This window comes from Bombina bombina, chromosome 1 (assembly GCF_027579735.1).
Source record: "Bombina bombina isolate aBomBom1 chromosome 1, aBomBom1.pri, whole genome shotgun sequence".
NCBI lineage: Eukaryota > Metazoa > Chordata > Amphibia > Anura > Bombinatoridae > Bombina > Bombina bombina.
This window is the reverse complement of record NC_069499.1, coordinates 670,935,411-670,956,792: the sequence shown is the minus strand read 5'-3', so window position 1 is coordinate 670,956,792 and position 21,382 is coordinate 670,935,411. Positions and strand designations below refer to the sequence as shown.

The 21,382-nt window shown below is 40.6% G+C and overlaps 1 protein-coding gene across 2 annotated transcripts in view; it reads right to left on the bottom strand.

The window, feature by feature from the left end:
• The window catches only part of FMR1 (fragile X messenger ribonucleoprotein 1), a 111,212-nt gene that overhangs the window by 76,800 nt on the left and 13,030 nt on the right, over nt 1-21,382 (bottom strand). For both annotated transcript variants that reach the window (XM_053699149.1, XM_053699148.1), the window contains 4 exons: nt 20,910-21,003; nt 18,600-18,716; nt 6,425-6,595; nt 6,270-6,348 (listed from right to left, as the gene is read on the bottom strand). In XM_053699149.1, the coding sequence (XP_053555124.1) occupies nt 6,270-6,348; nt 6,425-6,595; nt 18,600-18,716; nt 20,910-21,003 (461 nt within the window). The remainder of the gene's footprint in view (nt 1-6,269; nt 6,349-6,424; nt 6,596-18,599; nt 18,717-20,909; nt 21,004-21,382) is intronic.

Here is a 21,382-nt window from a genome sequence, read left to right as displayed (position 1 = left end):
GGCTGATACCAAGCCTAGAATCCCTAGACGTACTATGTACTTACCAAGAGACAAAGGGGGGCTCGGGCTACCAGACATGTCCCTCTATAAAAGGGTGATTGGCCTTCAGAAGATAGTGGAATGGGCACAAAACGAAAAGCATAAAGCCTGGATAGAGTTAGACAGGCAAATCCTTAAAATAAATAATGTGAGCACCTTGGCGTGGCTTCCGCCTTCTCAGCGACCTAGCATAATTAAGAATTATCATCTTTTGACAGAAACATTTAACACCTGGGACTCAACCGTTGCAACCTCCACTCATTTCCTCAAGACATTCCCCCTTAACACCAATACTTGAAAATCCCGAAATTCCCTATCACAAAATAGGATACTTTAGACTTGCATCATATAAACTCAAAGAAGGCACAGTCTGCGGAGTAGTTGAAAATGGAAAGATTATCCCACAAGCTACACTTAGGGACACCCACCCCAGGGTCTTCTCTTCTTGGCTGCACTACAACCAGCTAGTACATTTTATATCCGGCCATAGACAAAAACAAAATCTGGGTAGGGCACTTACCCCATTTGAGAAACTTTGCACGGGGAAATCCCTACCAAGACACCTAATCTCTCCTTTACAAACTAGTCGCTTCCCCGGGCACAGACACATTCCCGACTTATGTTACACAGTGGAATACAGAATTAGGGATAGATAATGATGAACACTCATGGTTAAAAGCTTTTAGCTTGATTAAAAAATAGTCTGTCTCGTCAACCATCCAGGAACTCCACTTTAAGCTCATAGGTAGATGGTACCTGACCCCAGTTAGACTTCATAGGATATTCCCTACAGTTAGCCACATGTGTTGGAGAGGATGCGGAGGCAATGGTTCCTTGCTTCATATATGGTGGTCTTGCCCACTTATAATGCCCTTCTGGACAGAAGTCTTTGATAAAATGACTGAAATCCTCAATGTCCCTCTTCCAAAAACACCCGAGACTTTATTATTTTTAGCGCTTCCCAGAACACAAAGCCAAACACACCTCTCCTTGTTGCTAATTATGCTCACTAGCGCGAAAAAACTGATCCCTAAAAAGTGGAAGAAACAAAATCCTCCCACGATAGGAGAATGGCATTAGCAAGTTGAGGAAATCCTACTACTGGAAAGATACTTTTACCTTAAAAATCATAAATTAGAAGAATATGAGCTCCTGCAAGCACTATGGCAAGGAACAATATAATCAATTAATCAGCTATATGCGCATGTTGGCTACAAAAAACCTGATTATTATTATTTATTTATTTTTTTTAATTTTTTTTTTTCCTCCCCCAAATCATCTCCTCTACCCACCCCCCCTTCCCTCCTGACCTTGGACTTCCCTCTGATGCCCCTCTCCATCCTCTTTCTCTCTCTCTATTCTGACCCCACTAAACTTTTAAATGACTAACCTATGAAAAATGGAAAAGTTTATATCTGTTTCCTCTTGCTCCTGCTACATGCTACGGAGCAAGAGTTCTGTATCATTTTGAAGTGTACGATCTCTATGCACATAGAAACACAGTGTACAGTTTCCTCTTTGTTTTTTATACTGTGCAGATTTGTTATTACATCCAATTATGTTATTGTAATCTTTACACTTCAATAAAGCTTGTTTAAAAAAAAAAAAAAAAAATTGTACTTGCTTGGCATAAATTCTGTATAGCGTTAGACCTAGATTTTTCCTTTTCTGAATTTCTACCTATCCTAGGTAATCCAAGTTTTCTTCCAGGGTTACACCAAAAAATATTTAAAGATTGGGCTGGAAAAGGCCTGCAATTTGTAAACCAAATACTGGATGAAAATTACCAAATATTATCAGTAGAAGATATTTTTAGTAAATATGGGATTCCTAGGTCTGGTTTATTTGCTTATTTCCAAATCCGACACTATATTACAGCTCAGAAATGGCGTGCCCCTATCGTAACGGCGTGGCCGGATATTAAGCTATGTATACAAAAATTTATTGCAGGAGATGCGTCAATTTCTCTGTTGTATGATATTATGCTTAATAAGCAGAGTCAGCTTATTAAGGATAACTTATGTAAAACTTGGGCTCCCTTAGTGGAACACGAAACAATTAATCAGAGCTTTAGGTCCTTGTCCAAGTGTAAAGTACCAATTTCTTGGAAAGAATCTCATATGAAATTGATTAATAACTTATCTTTCACCATGGAAAATATCTAAGTTTTATCCTTCTGTGGCTAATCTATGCCCGCGATGTACACATGGTAGGGCGAACTTACTTCATATGTTCTGGACATGCCCTAAAGTTAGACAACTCTGGTTGAAAATCATCTTCTGGTTTAATAAATTATATAAAGTAACAATAAGTTTATCGGCGGTTGATATTATTTTTCTCTGCCCTCCGAATGAGGCTGTTAATTATAATACCATAAATAGTTTAAATACAATTATATTAGCAGTTAGACATTGTATTCTGAAAAATTGGAAAACTAAGAATAGCTGTGGGCTAGCTATGGTGTTTAAAATATTGCAAGATCAAATAGTATTTGAATCGTATCACTTATACGATGCTGCAGAGAAAAGAATTCAGAAATTTTTGTGGAGGTGGTCTCCTGTTATATTATCTTATCCCACTTCGTCGCAAAAATTGATTCTTGCCCCCTTCTTATCATCAGTGAGTTTTGCGGAATTGACTCTATTAAATGTCTTCCCATACAGTTGGCTGGAGAGGCCTGGTGGGGAGTGACGGGTGGGATACCACAGTGGGGGGGAGGAGAATTTCCCCTTTTTTTTTTTTTTTTTTCTCCTTATGGATTAAGGATTTATGGGCCTCAGCTGAGGTACGTTTTTAGGTTGAAAAGGAGGAGCAGGAGTTGTGTCTCCCGGTTGCAGATGTTGTAGGGGTTGTGTCCCTTGTTAAAAGTTTCTTTTTTCTGCGATATTGAAACCTTGTTTTTTTTTGTTTTGTTTTTTGCTTCGACCCAGGATGGAAAAATCTATTATGTATTTTTGTTATTATTGATGTTATAGGAGCTGCGTCTCCAACAAGATTGTGTGCAATTTCCATATCTCTTTTTTCTTTTTTTGTATGTGGAAAAAATTGATAAATAAAAGATTTAAAAAAAAAACAAGTCACATGACACCAGGGAGGGAAAATGGCCAATTGGGCCCAATTTGGACATTTCCACTTAGGTGTGTACTCCCTTTTGTTGCCAACGGTTAGACATTAATGGCTGTGTATTGAATTATTTTGAGGGGACAGCACATTTACACTGTTATACAGGCTGTACACTCTCTACTTTACATTGCAGCAAAGTGTCATTTGTCAGTGTTGTCACATGAAAAGATATAAAATATTTACAAAAATGTTAGGGGTGTACTCACTTTTGTGAGCTAGTATGTATGTATATGTGTGCGTATATATATATATATATATATATATATATATATATATATATATATATATATATATATATATATATATATATATGTGTGTGTGTGTGTGTGTGTGTACACACACACACACACACAACGTGAAACTGTTCAGGCTGAGTGAAATAGAAAATACGTGTTTTTAGGTTTGCGAGGTATATTATTCTCTCAGATGTCCTGACATTTTAGCGTGCATGGCAACTTCTTTTGCATTTCATCTTTCCAGTTTGATTCCCGACACTGTGCCAGTGTCTCACTTGAAGTGTAGAGTCTAGTGGAATTAAAGCTCAATTTTTTAATTTACTTTTAGCAGTTTGATTTGAAGTTATAATTTTTTTAATAGCCTTTCATTCTTAGCTTCAATTATTTTTACTTAGGTTTATGAACTTGCAGTGAAATACCAGGCAATCTAAACCTAAAGTCTGAAAATAAGTTCTCCAAACTCCAAAGCACTTTAACCTGTTCAAGAAGAAGCCTAATAAAAATGTTTTATAATTGGTTCCTAAGCCATAAAGCTCTTCTAAATGATACAGAAGGATTTTCTCAACAGTTGTTGGCATTCATCTGTAAGTTCTGTTCAGTATCACAAATCTAAAGGCTTCTATATACCAATCACACAAGCAGGAACAAAACAAAACAGCTCTATATGAGGTTCCAGTATTGGGGGGGGGGGGGGTGATTAAAATTAAATCTAATCTTAAAACCAAAAACCCACACAAAATGTTAGCAAAAGCTGGGTTCAGTTAACCCCTTAGTGACCAGATCATTTTTCAATGTTCTTACCATTAAGGACCAGTGCTATTTTTACATTTCTGCTGTGTTTTTATTTAGCTCTAATTTTCCTCTTACTCATTTACTGTACCCACACATATACCATTTTCTCGCCATTAAATGGACTTTCTAAAGATACCATAATTTTCATCAAATCTTATAATTTACTATTACAATTTTTATAAAATATGATTAAAAAAAAATAAAAAAACACACACTTTTTCTGACTTTGATCTCCAAAATCAGTTACACATCTACAACCACCAAAAAACACCCATGCTAAATAGTTACTAAATTTTGTTCTGAGTCTACATGTTATTTGCTTTGTTTAGCAACATATAAAGCAATAAGTACAAGTAGCACTTTCCAAACCATTTTTATTTTTCAAAATTAGTGATAGTTACGTTGTAACACTGATATCTGTCAGGAATCCCTGAATAACCCTTCACATGTATATATTTGTTTTTAGTAGACAACCCAAAGTATTGATCTAGGCCCATTTTGGTATATTTCATGCCACCATTTCACTGCCAAATGCGATCAAATAAAAAAAAAAAAAAAAAAAAAAAAGTTAACTTTTTCACAAACTTTAGGTTTCTCACTGAAACCTAATATTTTGTAGTGTAGCTGCCCCCCCTCACACTAAGGCCAGGTAAGAAAAAGGATCCGGAACTCCCTCCAGCTATAGGCTGCCCACCTGCCTCCCTGCTATGACTCCCACCCACCAACGATCAGCACCATCGCTGGCCGATGCAGAGAGGGCAACAGAGTGGCTCTCTGCATCGGTGGGTTAAAAAAAAAAAAAAAAAAAGTATTGCAAGATGCCTCAATATTGAAAACACTGAGGACGTACAGGGTACGTCCTTGGTCATTAAACGTTTTTTGTAGGACGTACCCTGCATGACCTTGGTCGTTAAGGGGTTAAAGGGACAGCCAAGTCCAAAACCATGATTAAAATAGGGCATGCAATTTTAAACAACTTTTCAATTTACTTTTATCACCAATTTTGCTTTGTTCTCTTGGTATTCTTAGTTGAAGGCTAAACCTAGGAGGTTCATATGCTAATTTCTTAGACCTTGAAGGCCGCCTCTAAACTGAAAGCATTTTGACAGTTTTTCACCACTAGAGGCATTAGTTCATGTGTTTCATATAGATAACATTGAGCTCATGCACGTGAATTTACAGAGGAGTTAGCAATGATAGGCTAAAATGCAAGTCTGTCAAAAGAACTGAAATAAGGGGCAGTCTGCAGAGGCTTAGATACAAGGTACTAACAGAGGTAAACGTGTATTATTATAACTGTGTTGGTTATGCAAAACTAGGGAATGGGTAATTAAGGGATTATCTATCTTTTAAAACAACAAAAATTCTGGTGTTGACTGTTCCTTTAAGTATGGCTACCACAGAACCAATTCACTTAAAGGGACAAGAAACCGAATTTTCATGATTTAGGTAGAACATACAATTTTATACAACTTTCCAATTTACTTTGATTATCAAATTTGCTTGCTTCTCTTGTTATCATTTGTTGAAGGAGCAGAAGTGCACTAAAGGTTTCTAAATGGAAAAAATAAATATATATATATATATATATATATATATATATCTCGATTGTCGATATTAGATTATAAAATGACCAATTATAGAGGTTTTATGAAAAAAAAAAATTTTTTTATTGCATATCACATTTTCTTCATTCTCTTGGAATCTTTTATTAAAAAAGCAGGGACTTACTCTTAGGAGCTTGCACATGTGTGGATCACTATAAGGCAGTAGTTTTGCAAGTGTAGTATCCCTATGCTAGAGCACTAGATAGCAGCACTATTTGCTGCAACATAGTATCTTTACAACAAAGAATAACATAGGAACAAAGCAAATTTGATAATAGGAGTAAATTGTAAACTTTTTAAAACTTTATGCTGTGTCTGAATCAGAAAGGTTTGGGGTTTTATATCCCTTTAATTGATATATTAAATAAAAAATAATTATATAAAGACTTTATATAAACAATACAATTGGGCAATATTGTTAGTGCAGTTGATGTTAATGCTTAAATTAAATTATTTTAAAAATAATACATACCTACTAAGTTTCGGGGTACTTGTATCACATCTTCAGCAAATTCCAGATACGTTCTGGCTTTCTTTACAGCATCTTGGTCCTAAAATGTAAATGTTTATGAAATGAAAATATGTATTTAGCCTCCAATGCTTATTTTCCAATATTGCATTTCTTACCTCTCCATATATATGAAATGTGCAAGTGTCTTCATCCAAATCAATTGCAGTTACACCAGGAACTTTTCTGGCTTGCTGAATGTTAGCACCATGGGTGCCAATGGCAAGGCCCATCAAATCCTCTCGTACAATAAACTGCTCATGAAATCTGGATGCCAGCTGCCTTGAGCTCTATAGACAAATAAAACAAAAACAAAAAAAATAAAATGCGTTTTTCTTAATATACACTCACAGGCCACTTTATTAGTTATACCTGTTTAATTGCTAGGCAACAATTGCTTGGTAACACAAAATGCTAATCAGCTATTTACATGGCAGAACTCAATGCATTTAGGCATCTAGACGTGGTGAAGACGACTTGCTATAGTTCAAACCAAGCATGAGAATGGGGAAGAAACATAATTTATGCTTACCTGATAAATTTATTTCTCTTTTAGTGTATCCAGTCCACGGATCATCCATTACTTGTGGGATATTCTCCTTCCCAACAGGAAGTTGCAAGAGGATCACCCACAGCAGAGCTGCTATATAGCTCCTCCCCTCACTGCCATATCCAGTCATTCGACCGAAACAAGACGAGAAAGGAGAAACCATAGGGTGCAGTGGTGACTGTAGTTTAATTAAAATTTAGACCTGCCTTAAAAAGGACAGGGGGGGCCGTGGACTGGATACACTACAAGAGAAATAAATTTATCAGGTAAGCATAAATTATGTTTTCTCTTGTTAAGTGTATCCAGTCCACGGATCATCCATTACTTGTGGGATACCAATACCAAAGCTAAAGTACACAGATGATGGGAGGGACAAGGCAGGAACTTAAACGGAAGGAACCACTGCCTGTAGAACCTTTCTCCCAAAAACAGCCTCCGAAGAAGCAAAAGTGTCAAATTTGTAAAATTTTGTAAAGGTGTGAAGCAAAGACCAAGTCACAGCCTTGCAAATCTGTTCAACAGAGGCCTCATTTTTAAAGGCCCAGGTGGAAGCCACAGATCTAGTAGAATGAGCTGTAATCCTTTCAGGGGGCTGCTGTCCAGCAGTCTCCTAGGCTAAGCGTATTATGCTCAGAAGCCAAAAGGAGAGAGAGGTTGCCAAAGCTTTTTGACCTCTCCTATGTCCAGAGTAAACGACAAACAGGGCAGATGTTTGACGAAAATCTTTAGTAGCCTGTAAGTAAAACTTCAAGGCACGGACTACGTCCAGATTATGCAAAAGACGTTCCTTCTTTGAAGAAGGATTAGGACACAATGATGGAACAACAATCTCTTGATTGATATTCCTGTTAGAAACCACCTTAGGTAAAAACCCAGGTTTGGTACGCAGAACTACCTTGTCTGAATGAAAAATCAGATAAGGAGAATCACAATGTAAGGCAGATAACTCAGAGACTCTTCGAGCCGAGGAAATAGCCATCAAAAACAGAACTTTCCAAGATAAAAGTTTAATATCAATGGAATGAAGGGGTTCAAACGGAACTCCCTGAAGAACTTTAAGAACCAAGTTTAAGCTCCACGGGGGAGCAACAGTTTTAAACACAGGCTTAATCCTAACCAAAGCCTGACAAAATGCCTGGACGTCTGGAACTTCTGCCAGACGCTTGTGCAAAAGAATAGACAGAGCAGAGATCTGTCCTTTTAAAGAACTAGCTGATAAGCCTTTGTCCAAACCCTCTTGGAGAAAGGACAATATCCTAGGAATCCTAACCTTACTCCATGAGTAACTCTTGGATTCACACCAATAAAGATATTTACGCCATATCTTATGGTAGATTTTCCTGGTGACAGGCTTCCGAGCCTGTATTAAGGTATCAATGACTGACTCGGAGAAGCCACGCCTTGATAGAATCAAGCGTTCAATCTCCATGCAGTCAGTCTCAGAGAAAGTAGATTTGGATGATTGAAAGGACCTTGTATTAGAAGGTCCTGCCTCAGAGGCAGAGTCCATGGTGGAAGAGATGACATGTCCACTAGGTCTGCATACCAGGTCCTGCGTGGCCACGCAGGCGCTATCAGAATCACAGATGCTCTCTCCTGTTTGATTTTGGCAATCAGTCGAGGGAGCAGAGGAAACGGTGGAAACACATAGGCCAGGTTGAAGAACCAAGGAGCTGCTAGAGCATCTATCAGCGTTGCTCCCGGGTCCCTGGACCTGGATCCGTAACAAGGAAGCTTGGCGTTCTGGCGAGACGCCATGAGATCCAGTTCTGGTTTGCCCCAACGATGGACCAGTTGAGCAAACACCTCCGGATGGAGTTCCCACTCCCCCGGATGAGAAGTCTGACGACTTAGAAAATCCGCCTCCCAGTTCTCTACACCTGGGATATGGATCGCTGACAGGTGGCAAGAGTGAGTCTCTGCCCAGCGAATTATCTTGGAGACTTCTGACATCGCTAGGGAACGCCTGGTTCCCCCTTGATGGTTGATGTAAGCCACAGTCGTGATGTTGTCCGACTGAAATCTGATGAACCTCAGTGTTGCTAGCTGAGGCCAAGCCAGAAGAGCATTGAATATTGCTCTTAACTCCAGAATATTCATTGGGAGGAGTTTCTCCTCCTGAGTCCATGAACCCTGAGCCTTCAGGGAGTTCCAGACTGCACCCCAACCTAGAAGGCTGGCATCTGTTACAATTGTCCAATCTGGTCTGCGAAAGGTCATACCCTTGGACAGATGGGCCCGAGATAACCACCAGAGAAGAGAATCTCTTGTTTCCTGATCCAGATTTAGTAGAGGGGACAAATCTGTGTAATCCCCATTCCACTGACTGAGCATGCATAATTGCAGCGGTCTGAGATGCAGGCGAGCGAATGGCACTATGTCCATCGCCGCTACCATTAAGCCGATTACTTCCATGCACTGAGCCACCGTGGGGCGCGGAATGGAGTGAAGAACACGGCAAGCATTTAGAAGTTTTGATAACCTGGACTCCGTCAGGTAAATTTTAATTTCTACAGAATCTATTAAAGTCCCTAGGAAAGAAACCCTCGTGAGAGGAGATAGAGAACTCTTTTCTTCGTTCACTTTCCACCCATGCGACCTCAGGAATGCCAGAACTATCTCTGTATGAGATTTGGCAATTTGAAAGCTTGACGCCTGTATCAGGATATCGTCCAGGTAAGGAGCCACCGCTATGCCTCGCGGTCTTAGGACCGCCAGAAGTGAGCCCAGAACCTTTGTAAAAATTCTTGGGGCTGTAGCCAACCCGAATGGAAGAGCTACAAATTGGTAATGCCTGTTTAGAAAGGCAAACCTCAGGAACTGATGATGATTCTTGTGAATCGGAATGTGAAGGTAGGCATCCTTTAAGTCCACTGTGGTCATGTACTGACCCTCTTGGATCATGGGTAAAATGGTTCGAATAGTTTCCATCTTGAATGACGGAACTCTGAGGAATTTGTTTAGGATCTTTAAATCCAAAATTGGTCTGAAGGTTCCCTCTTTTTTTGGGAACCACAAACAGATTTGAATAAAACCCCTGTCCTTGTTCCGTCCGCGGAACTGGATGGATCACTCCCATTACAAGGAGATCTTGTACGCAGCTTAGGAATGCCTCTTTCTTTATCTGGTTTGCAGATAATCTTGAAAGGTGAAATCTCCCTTGTGGAGGAGAAGCTTTGAAGTCCAGAAGATATCCCTGAGATATGATGAGAGAGATAGAGAGAGAGATAGAGAGAGAGATAGAGAGAGAGATAGAGAGAGAGATAGAGAGAGAGATAGAGAGAGAGATAGAGAGAGAGATAGAGAGAGAGATAGAGAGAGAGATAGAGAGAGAGATAGAGAGAGAGATAGAGAGAGAGATAGAGAGAGAGATAGAGAGAGAGATAGAGAGAGAGATAGAGAGAGAGATAGAGAGAGAGATAGAGAGAGAGATAGAGAGAGAGATAGAGAGAGAGATAGAGAGAGAGATAGAGAGAGAGATAGAGAGAGAGATAGAGAGAGAGATAGAGAGAGAGATAGAGAGAGAGATAGAGAGAGAGATAGAGAGAGATAGAGAGAGAGATAGAGAGAGATAGAGATAGAGAGAGAGAGATAGAGAGAGATAGAGAGAGATAGAGAGAGATAGAGAGAGATAGAGAGAGATAGAGAGAGATAGAGAGAGAGAGAGATAGAGAGAGAGAGAGAGAGAGAGATAGAGAGATAGAGAGATAGAGAGATAGAGAGATAGAGAGAGAGAGAGAGAGAGAGAGAGAGAGAGAGAGAGTAGCCCCCTACTAGATCCGTTCCCAGATAGGGGGCCGCTCCTTCATGCTGTCCTAGAGGCAGCAGCAGGCTTTCTGGCCTGCTTGCCCTTGTTCCAGGACTGGTTAGGTTTCCAGGCCTGCTTGGATTGAGCAAAAGTTCCCTCTTGTTTTGAAGCAGAGGAAGTTGATGCTGCACCTGCCTTGAAATTTCGAAAGACACGAAAATTAGACTGTTTGGCCTTTGATTTGGCCCTGTCCTGAGGAAGGGTATGACCCTTACCTCCAGTAATGTCAGCAATAATTTCTTTCAAACCAGGCCCGAATAAGGTCTGCCCCTTGAAAGGAATGTTGAGTAATTTAGACTTTGAAGTCACATCAGCTGACCAGGATTTGAGCCATAGCGCCCTACGTGCCTGGATGGCGAATCCGGAATTCTTAGCCGTTAGTCAAATGAACAATGGCATCAGAAACAAATGAGTTAGCTAGCTTAAGAGTTCTAAGCTTGTCAACAATTTCAGTCAATGGAGCTGTATGGATGGCCTCTTCCAGGGCCTCAAACCAGAATGCCGCCGCAGCAGTGACAGGCGCAATGCATGCAAGGGGCTGTAAAATAAAACTTTGTTGAATAAACATTTTCTTAAGGTAACCCTCTAATTTGGATTGGATCTGAAAAAGCACAACTGTCCTCAACCGGGATAGTGGTACGCTTTGCTAAAGTAGACACTGCTCCCTCCACCTTAGGGACAGTCTGCCATAAGTCCCGTGTAGTGGCATCTATTGGAAACATTTTTCTAAATATAGGAGGTGGGGAAAAGGGCACACCGGGCCTTATCCCACTCCTTACTAATAATTTCTGTAAGCCTTTTAGGTATTGGAAAAACATCAGTACTCACCGGCACTGCATAGTATTTATCCAGCCTACACAATTTCTCTGGCACTGCAATTGTGTCACAGTCATTCAGAGCAGCTAATACCTCCCCAAGCAATACACGGAGGTTCTCAAGCTTAAATTTAAAATTAGAAATCTCTGAATCAGGTCTCCCCGATTCAGAGACGTCACCCACAGACTGAAGCTCTCCGTCCTCCGGTTCTGCATATTGTGACGCAGTATCAGACATGGCTCTTACAGCATCTACGCGCTCTGTATCTCGTCTAACCCCAGAGCTATCGCGCTTGCCTCTCAATTCAGGCAATCTGGATAATACCTCTGACAAGGTATTATTCATGATTGCAGCCATGTCCTGCAAAGTAATCGCTATGGGCGTCCCTGATGTACTTGGCGCCATATTAGCGTGCGTCCCTTGAGCGGGAGGCGAAGGGTCCGACACGTGGGGAGAGTTAGTCGGCATAACTTTCCCCTCGACAGACCCCTCTGGTGACAATTCTTTTATAGATAAAGACTGATCTTTACTGTTTAAGGTGAAATCAATAAATTTAGTACACATTCTCCTATGGGGCTCCACCATGGCTTTTAAACATAATGAACAAGTATCCTCTGTTTCAGACATGTTTGTACATACTAGCAATGAGACTAGCAAGCTTGGAAAACACTTTAAAGCAAGTTAACAAGCAATATAAAAAAACGTTACTGTGCCTTTAAGAGAAACAAATTTTGGCAAAATTTGAAATAACAGCGAAAAAAGGCAGTTACACTAACAGTGTATGTAACAAGTCAGCAGAGCATTGCACCCACTTGCAAATGGATGATTAACCCCTTAATAACAAAAACAGAACAATAAATGACAAAAACGTTTTTTTAAACACAGTCACAACAACTGCCACAGTCTACTGTGATTGTTACCCTCCTCAAACACGACTTTGAAGCCTTTTGAGCCCTTCAGAGATGTCCTGTATCATGCAGAGGGAAGCTGAATGTCTGTCAGTATTTTTAGCTGCACAGAAAAGCACTAAAATAGGCCCTTCCCACTCATATTGCAACAGTGGAAAGCCTGTTACTAGGCAAAAATCAAGCCAGCCATGTGGGAAAAAAACTAGGCCCCAATAAGTTTTGTAACCAAACATATATAAAAACGATTAACATGCTAGCAAATGTTTTATATTACACTTTTATAAGAGTATGTATCTCTATTAATAAGCCTGATACCAGTCGCTATCACTGCATTTAAGGCTTAACTTACATTAATCCGGTATCAGCAGCATTTTTCTAGCAAATTCCATCCCTAGAAATATGTTAACTGCACATACCTTATTGCAGTAAAACCTGCACGCCATTCCCCCTCTGAAGTTACCTCACTCCTCAGAATATGTGAGAACGGCAGTGGATCTTAGTTACTTCTGCCAAGATCATAGAAATCACAGGCAGATTCTTCTTCTAATGCTGCCTGAGATGAAATAGTACACTCCGGTACCATTTAAAAATAACAAACTTTTGATTGAAGTGAAAAAACTAACTATAATACACCACTCTCCTCTTACTACGTCCATCTTTGTTGAGAGTTGCAAGAGAATGACTGGATATGGCAGTGAGGGGAGGAGCTATATAGCAGCTCTGCTGTGGGTGATCCTCTTGCAACTTCCTGTTGGGAAGGAGAATATCCCACAAGTAATGGATGATCCGTGGACTGGATACACTTAACAAGATAAAAGGGGATTTAAGTTACTTTCAACGTGGCATGGTTGTTGGTGCCAGAAGGGCTGGTCTGAGTATTTTAAAAAACTGCTGATCTACTGGGATTTTCACGCACAAACATCTCTAGGGTTTACAGAGAATGGTCCGAAAGAGAAAATATCCAGTGAGCGGCAGTTGTGTGGACGAAAATGCCTTGTTGATGTCGGAGGAGAATGGGCAGGCTGGTTCGAGATGATAGAAAGGCAACAGTAACTCAAATAATCACTCGTTACAACCAAGGTATCCAGAATACCATCTCTGAATGCACAATACATTGAACCTAGAAGCAGATGGGCTACAGCAGCAGAAGACCACACCGGGTTCCACTCATGTCAGCTAAGAACAGGAAACTGACACTACAATTTGCACAGGCTCACCAAAATTGGACAATAGAAGATTACCTGGTCTAATGAGTCTCGGTTTCAGCTGCAACACTCAGATGGTAGGGTCAGAATTTGGCGTAAACAACATGAAAGCATGGATCCATCCTGCCTTGTATCAACTGTTCTGGCTGGTGGTGTAATGGTGTGGGGGATATTTTCTTGCCACACTTTGGGCCCCTTAGTACCAAATGAGCATTGTTTCAATACCATGGCCTACCTGAGTATTGCTGCTGACCATGTCCATCCCTTTATGACTACAGTGTACCCATCTTCTGATGGCTACTTCCAGCAGGATAATGCACCATGTCACAAAGCTCAAATCATCTCAAACTGGTTTCTTAAACATGACAATGAGTTCACTGTACTCTAATGGCATCCACAGGTCTCAATCCAATAGAGCACCTTTGGGATGTGGTAAACGGGAGATTTGCATTCATGGATGTGCAGCCAACAAATCTGCAGCAACTGCGTGATGCTATCATGTCAATATGGACCAAAATGTCTGAGGAATGTTTCCAACACCTTGTTAAATCTATGACATGAAGAATTAAGGTAGTTCTGAAGGCAAAAGGGTGTCCAACCCGGTACTAGCAAGGTGTACCTAATAAAGTGGCCAGTCAGCGTATATTTCTGCCCTAACTGTATAGGAAGCACACACAAAACAGAATTTATGCTTACCTGATAAATTACTTTCTCCAACGGTGTGTCCGGTCCACGGCGTCATCCTTACTTGTGGGAATATCTCTTCCCCAACAGGAAATGGCAAAGAGTCCCAGCAAAGCTGGCCATATAGTCCCTCCTAGGCTCCGCCCACCCCAGTCATTCGACCGACGGACAGGAAGAAAAATATAGGAGAAACCATATGGTACCGTGGTGACTGTAGTAAGAGAAAATAATTCATCAGACCTGATTAAAAAACCAGGGCGGGCCGTGGACCGGACACACCGTTTGAGAAAGTAATTTATCAGGTAAGCATAAATTCTGTTTTCTCCAACATTGGTGTGTCCGGTCCACGGCGTCATCCTTACTTGTGGGAACCAATACCAAAGCTTTAGGACACGGATGAAGGGAGGGAGCAAATCAGGTCACCTAAACAGAAGGCACCACGGCTTGCAAAACCTTTCTCCCAAAAATAGCCTCCGAAGAAGCAAAAGTATCAAATTTGAAAAATTTGGCAAAAGTGTGCAGTGAAGACCAAGTCGCTGCCTTACATATCTGATCAACAGAAGCCTCGTTCTTGAAGGCCCATGTGGAAGCCACAGCCCTAGTGGAGTGAGCTGTGATTCTTTCAGGAGGCTGCCGTCCGGCAGTCTCGTAAGCCAATCGGATGATGCTTTTAAGCCAAAAGGAAAGAGAGGTAGAAGTCGCTTTTTGACCTCTCCTTTTACCAGAATAGACGACAAACAGAGAAGATGTTTGTCTGAACTCTTTTGTAGCTGCCAAGTAGAATTTTAGAGCACGGACTACATCTAAATTGTGTAGCAAACGTTCCTTCTTTGAAACTGGATTCGGACACAAAGAAGGTACAACTATCTCCTGGTTAATATTCTTGTTGGTAACAACCTTTGGAAGAAAACCAGGCTTAGTACGCAAAACAACCTTATCTGAATGGAACACCAGATAGGGCGGAGTACACTGCAGAGCAGATAACTCTGAAACTCTTCTAGCAGAAGAAATAGCAACCAAAAACAAGACTTTCCAAAATAATAACTTAATATCTATGGAATGTAGAGGTTCAAACGGAACCCCTTGAAGAACTGAAAGAACTAGATTTAGACTCCAGGGAGGAGTCAAAGGTATGTAAACAGGCTTGATTCTAACCAGAGCCTGAACAAATGCTTGAACATCTGGCACAGCTGCCAGTCGTTTGTGTAGTAACACAGATAAAGCAGAAATCTGTCCTTTTAGAGAACTCGCAGATAATCCTTTATCCAAACCTTCCTGCAGAAAGGAAAGAATCTTAGGAATTTTTATCTTATTCCATGGGAATCCCTTGGATTCACACCAACAGATATATCTTTTCCATATTTTATGGTAAATTTTTCTAGTCACTGGTTTTCTGGCCTGAACCAGAGTATCTATCACAGAATCTGAAAACCCACGCTTTGAGAGAATCAAGCGTTCAATCTCCAAGCCGTCAGCTGGAGGGAGACCAGATTTGGATGTTCGAATGGACCCTGAACAAGAAGGTCCTGTCTCAAAAGGTAGCTTCCATGGTGGAACCGATGACATATTCACCAGGTCTGCATACTAAGTCCTGCGTGGCCACGCAGGAGCTATCAAGATCAGAGGCCCTCTCCTGTTTGATCCTGGCTACCAGCCTGGGAATGAGAGGAAACGGTGGAAACACATAAGCTAGGTTGAAGGTCCAAGGTGCTACTAGTGCATCCACTAGAGTCGCCTTGGGATCCCTGGATCTGGACCCGTAGCAAGGAACCTTGAAGTTCTGACGAGACGCCATCAGATCCATGTCTGGAATGCCCCATAATTGAGTCAACTGGGCAAAGATCTCCGGGTGGAGTTCCCACTCCCCCGGATGGAATGTCTGACGACTCAGATAATCCGCTTCCCAGTTTTCTACACCTGGGATGTGGATCGCAGATAGATGGCAGGAGTGATCCTCCGCCCATTGTATTATTTTGATCACTTCTTTCATCGCTAAGGAACTCCTTGTTCCCCCCTGATGATTGATATACGTAACAGTCGTCATGTTGTCTGATTGGAATCTTATGAATCTGGCCTTTGCAAGCTGAGGCCAAGCCCTGAGAGCATTGAATATCGCTCTTAGTTCCAGAATGTTTATCGGGAGAAGAGACTCTTCCCGAGACCATAGTCCCTGAACTTTCAGGGGATCCCAGACCGCGCCCCAGCCCACTAGGCTGGCGTCGGTCGTGACAATGACCCACTCTGGTCTGCGGAAGCTCATTCCCTGGGATAGATGGTCCAGGGTCAGCCACCAACGGAGTGAATCTCTGGTCTTCTGATCTACTTGAATCACTGGAGACAAGTCTGTATAGTCCCCATTCCACTGTTTGAGCATGCACAGTTGTAATGGTCTTAGATGAATTTGCGCAAAAGGAACTATGTCCATTGCTGCAACCATCAACCCTACTACTTCCATGCACTGAGCTACGGAAGGACGTGGAACAGAGTGAAGAACTTGACAAGTGCTTAGAAGTTTTGACATTCTGACATCTGTCAGAAAAATCCTCATTTCTAAGGAATCTATTATTGTTCCCAAGAAGGGAACTCTTGTTGACGGAGACAGAGAACTTTTTTCTATGTTCACCTTCCATCCGTGAGATCTGAGAAAGGCCAGAACGATGTCTGTATGAGCCTTTGCTTTTGAAAGGGACGACGCTTGTATTAGAATGTCGTCCAAGTACGGTACTACTGCAATGCCCCTCGGTCTTAGAACCGCTAGAAGGGACCCAAGTACCTTTGTGAAAATCCTTGGAGCAGTGGCTAACCCGAATGGGAGGGCCACAAACTGGTAATGTTTGTCCAGAAAGGCGAACCTTAGGAACTGATGATGTTCTTTGTGGATAGGAATATGTAGGTACGCATCCTTTAGATCCACGGTAGTCATAAATTGACCTTCCTGGATAGTGGGTAGAATCGTTCGAATGGTTTCCATTTTGAACGATGGTACTCTGAGAAATTTGTTTAGGATCTTTAAATCCAGAATTGGTCTGAAGGTTCCCTCTTTTTTGGGAACTACGAACAGATTTGAGTAAAATCCCATTCCTTGTTCCGTCCTTGGAACAGGGTGTATTACTCCCATCTTTAACAGGTCTTCTACACAATGTAAGAACGCCTGTCTCTTTATTTGGTTTAAGGATAAGTGAGACATGTGGAACCTTCCCCTTGGGGGTAGTTCCCTGAATTCCAGAAGATAACCCTGAGAAACTATTTCTAGTGCCCAGGGATCCTGAACATCTCCTGCCCAAGCCTGAGCAAAGAGAGAGAGTCTGCCCCCTACTAGATCCGGTCCCGGATCGGGGGCTACTCCTTCATGTCATCTTTTTCTGTTTCATAGTAAATAGTACATACCAGCACTATTTTAAAATAACAAACTCTTGAATAGTAGAATAAAAAAACTAAATTTAAACACCACATGTTGGAGATGTTGCCTGTGCAACGGCAAAGAGAATGACTGGGGTGGGCGGAGCCTAGGAGGGACTATATGGCCAGCTTTGCTGGGACTCTTTGCCATTTCCTGTTGGGGAAGAGATATTCCCACAAGTAAGGATGACGCCGTGGACCTGACACACCAATGTTGGAGAAATATAATTTACTCTAGTAATGTCAGTGATGCTTTCAGTTAGGATATCATGGAAATCTTCCAAGGGGGGTGTTTAAAAAAAAAAAGGAAATTCATAACTTAAAGTTTGATAGAAAATATGCTACATATACATACTGACAACCATGCACATTTAAATTGACAGTATACACCAATTTTAATATAACTGCATGTAATAGACACTTCTATAAAGAATAATATGCACAGATATTGATATGAAAAACCTTTTAAAAACATACTTAGAAGCTCCATATTTAGAACCGTTGCTGAGGTTAGGCTGGGATACCCACTTAAATGGGCTTTGAAGGCAGGAAGAGCAACAGTCCCCCCTCCCCCCACATATGAAAAGACCCATTCGACAAACAGGAGTAAGCTTTAATTTGTAGACATCAGTATACATCTAAAACTGGGACTTGGTTAGGAGTCTGAAATTCAGTATGTTATTAGAAAATAAGCAAAACTATGCATTTTAACAAAAAAACACCCCCAGATGGGCTATATAAATGGATCAACTACAAAACATTTAGGCAAAGAAAAATCTAGTGTACAATGTCCCTTGGTAGCTTGTACCACCCATCTGTAAATATTTCATTATTTATTTTGCCACCTTTCCCAGTAATTTAACTTTGAATGGAACTGCTGGTCTTCATACCCTTTACTTTCTGGGAGTTAGCCAATTCACTTACTTCAAGCTGTTTACTAGCTTCTTCATTTCTCAACATCAAAGATAATTTAGTACGCAGACTTCGGAAATGCATGTCGCTAAGCATGTTTGCCCGCTTTATGGTGACTTCATTGACTGACTGTATAATAAAGGAAATAGAAAACAAAAGAATTTCAAAAGTAAAATCTTCAAAAATGAAAGTGTCAAAGCCTTCCATTAAGACTGAATTATAAATACAACAGTATAGCTATTTATGTAGTGCAAGATGGTACAGTTTATTTTACAGGAACTGAAGAATGCTTCCTATCTTCATGTTTCTTTTGCCACATCTTGTCTCTATAACAAACTATATTACCAATTTACTCCTTTCCCTGCATCACCTAAAACATGCAATGGCACAGCACTTCTACCCTCAGCTTGCTTCTGGCTCTGTTAAGCTCCACACATACCTAAACTTTGTCCTCCCTGCACCACATTTAAAAGACATTCTCAATACTAAATACTCATTGTATGTCACACTCTCTCACACTATTGTTAGCTGCCAGTGATGTCACCTAATCTTGCCCCCCTACAAATCTCTAATACCATCCATCTGAATATGTCCTATCAACCTTCAAGAAACCAGTACTCTGGTAACCAGACTTTAATTCCTTGTATACCTAAAGTCAACACCCCTTCAATTCTGCACTCTGGAATTCTAGCTCTGTATGTAACAAGCTCACTTCTATCTATGATCTCTTTATTACCCACTCCTTCAACCTTCTGGCTCTCAGGGTAAACTGGCTTGCTCCCTAAATCACAGCCTTCCCTAGCCCTGAAAACAGATAAGGAGGTAATGTAGGTATCTTAATTTTCTCTCTCTGCACCTTTCAACAATTATACATAATTTCTTCCCTTACATCTTCCTTCAAAACAAACCGGAATCAACAATTCTTCCCCAACTCTCTACATGCTGCGGCTATACATTCCCCACCTGACTCAATTTAATTTATTGATCATTTTGCCGCCTGGCTATCCTTTTCCTCTACTAAGACATTCCTGTCCTCATTCTTGTTAATTTCAACCTCCCTATTCATAATCCAATTTCCCCTAGCCCAGAAAATCTTCTCCAACTCACATCCTCTTATATTGTCACAATGGACCAACATTCCCCACCTACAAAGATGGATAATCCCTTGATCTGATTTTCCCCTATCAATGCACTCTCAGACTTACATTACCTTTTACTCTTTCTGACCATTATCTACACATTTGCAGAATCACTCTCACTATTCTGCCAACAACTAACCCCCCCCCATCAAATTCCATAGAAGCATAAAGTCCTTAGAACTCTCAGATCTCTCAAACCTCCACTCTCTTCCGTCTCCTTTTCCTGCCTTGACCAGTCAGTCACTATAACTCCTTTCTCACATCAGTCCTATACAATTTGGCCCCTTCTAATTTAGCTTGGAAATCGCACTCATCCTCAGCCCTGGCATGATTCCTATGCAATAGACATGTGCATTCGGATCATTTGATGATCCAAAGGTGGCGGCCGCTTGCAGCATTCGGGTATTTTCTGAGCCGGATTTCTTCTTGTGAAAGTGCAACACTCTAAGATATGGATTTGCACAGATCTTAGTTTGTTGCACTTTAAGAAGAATTCCAGCTCAGAAAAGAGCAGAATGCAGCAAGCAGTCACCTTTGGATCATCACGATTGATCTAAATGCACATACCTACTATGCAGATGTTTCTGCACTGCTAAGCAACACTGTAGAAAGTCTTTCAGTTCATCTAACCTTCACTACGTCGTCATCTTGCTTGCTTAATACTCTTCCCTTAACCAGGATTACTCTTCGACTCATATCTCTACTCTACCTTCTTCAGCACCAAAATGTATATTCTCCGCTTTCCAATTCCTTTTTCCACCCACACTACCATCTCTCTCAGTTCAAGATTTTGCCACCCACTTTAACAACAAAATAAACTGCATCAGAAATTAAATAATCTCTCATCACACAAGCATTCTCGACCCCCAACAGTGTAGATCTCACTACCTGTCCTATTGATCCCATCCTCCTCACAACTTACTGACCTCCCTTTAACCTACTCTGACTCCTATCCTTACACATATGTTTAATCTCTCCCTCAGTACTGGTATATTTCTATCATCCCTTAAACATGCACTAGTCACACCTATTCTCAAACCTTCTCTGGATTCAACCTCCTCTAGCTACCACCCTTTTCCCTACTACCCCTTGCTTGAAAACTTCTAGATAGGCTAATATATACAATGAAGCAACATATTTTTTCATGTGTACTTACTTTCAGTATCCTTAACACAAAACTCACCAGAATAACAAGCTGGCAGCTTTCTGAATCATAGGTTACTGAAAATGCTCCAACTGCTTTTTTGAAATCTTTGTGAGCAGACTCCTTAGCACACCTAAGAAAAAACAAACAAAACATTTTTTAAACTATAAAAGATTAAATACACTATAAATATATTAATACATGGATACATAAATAGCTTAAAGTGATTGTAAAGTTTCCAAATTGTATAATCAGATCTGGAATGGAAACAATATTTTAGACGGACTTTATTTATTCTAAAGAAGATATGATATAACTTACTTTCTAATATATATTTTTTTTGTAAGCTGACGGCTTTGAGTGTTCTCCAATCTGCACTCTAGACACAAAATAAAATTGTGTAAGTGGCATATGGCTAGAGCGCCGGTAGTTCATTGCTATATTAAAAAGTAAAGTGTATCTTAAAATATTGTTTCCATTCCAGATCCGGTTAAACAGATACGCTACTTACT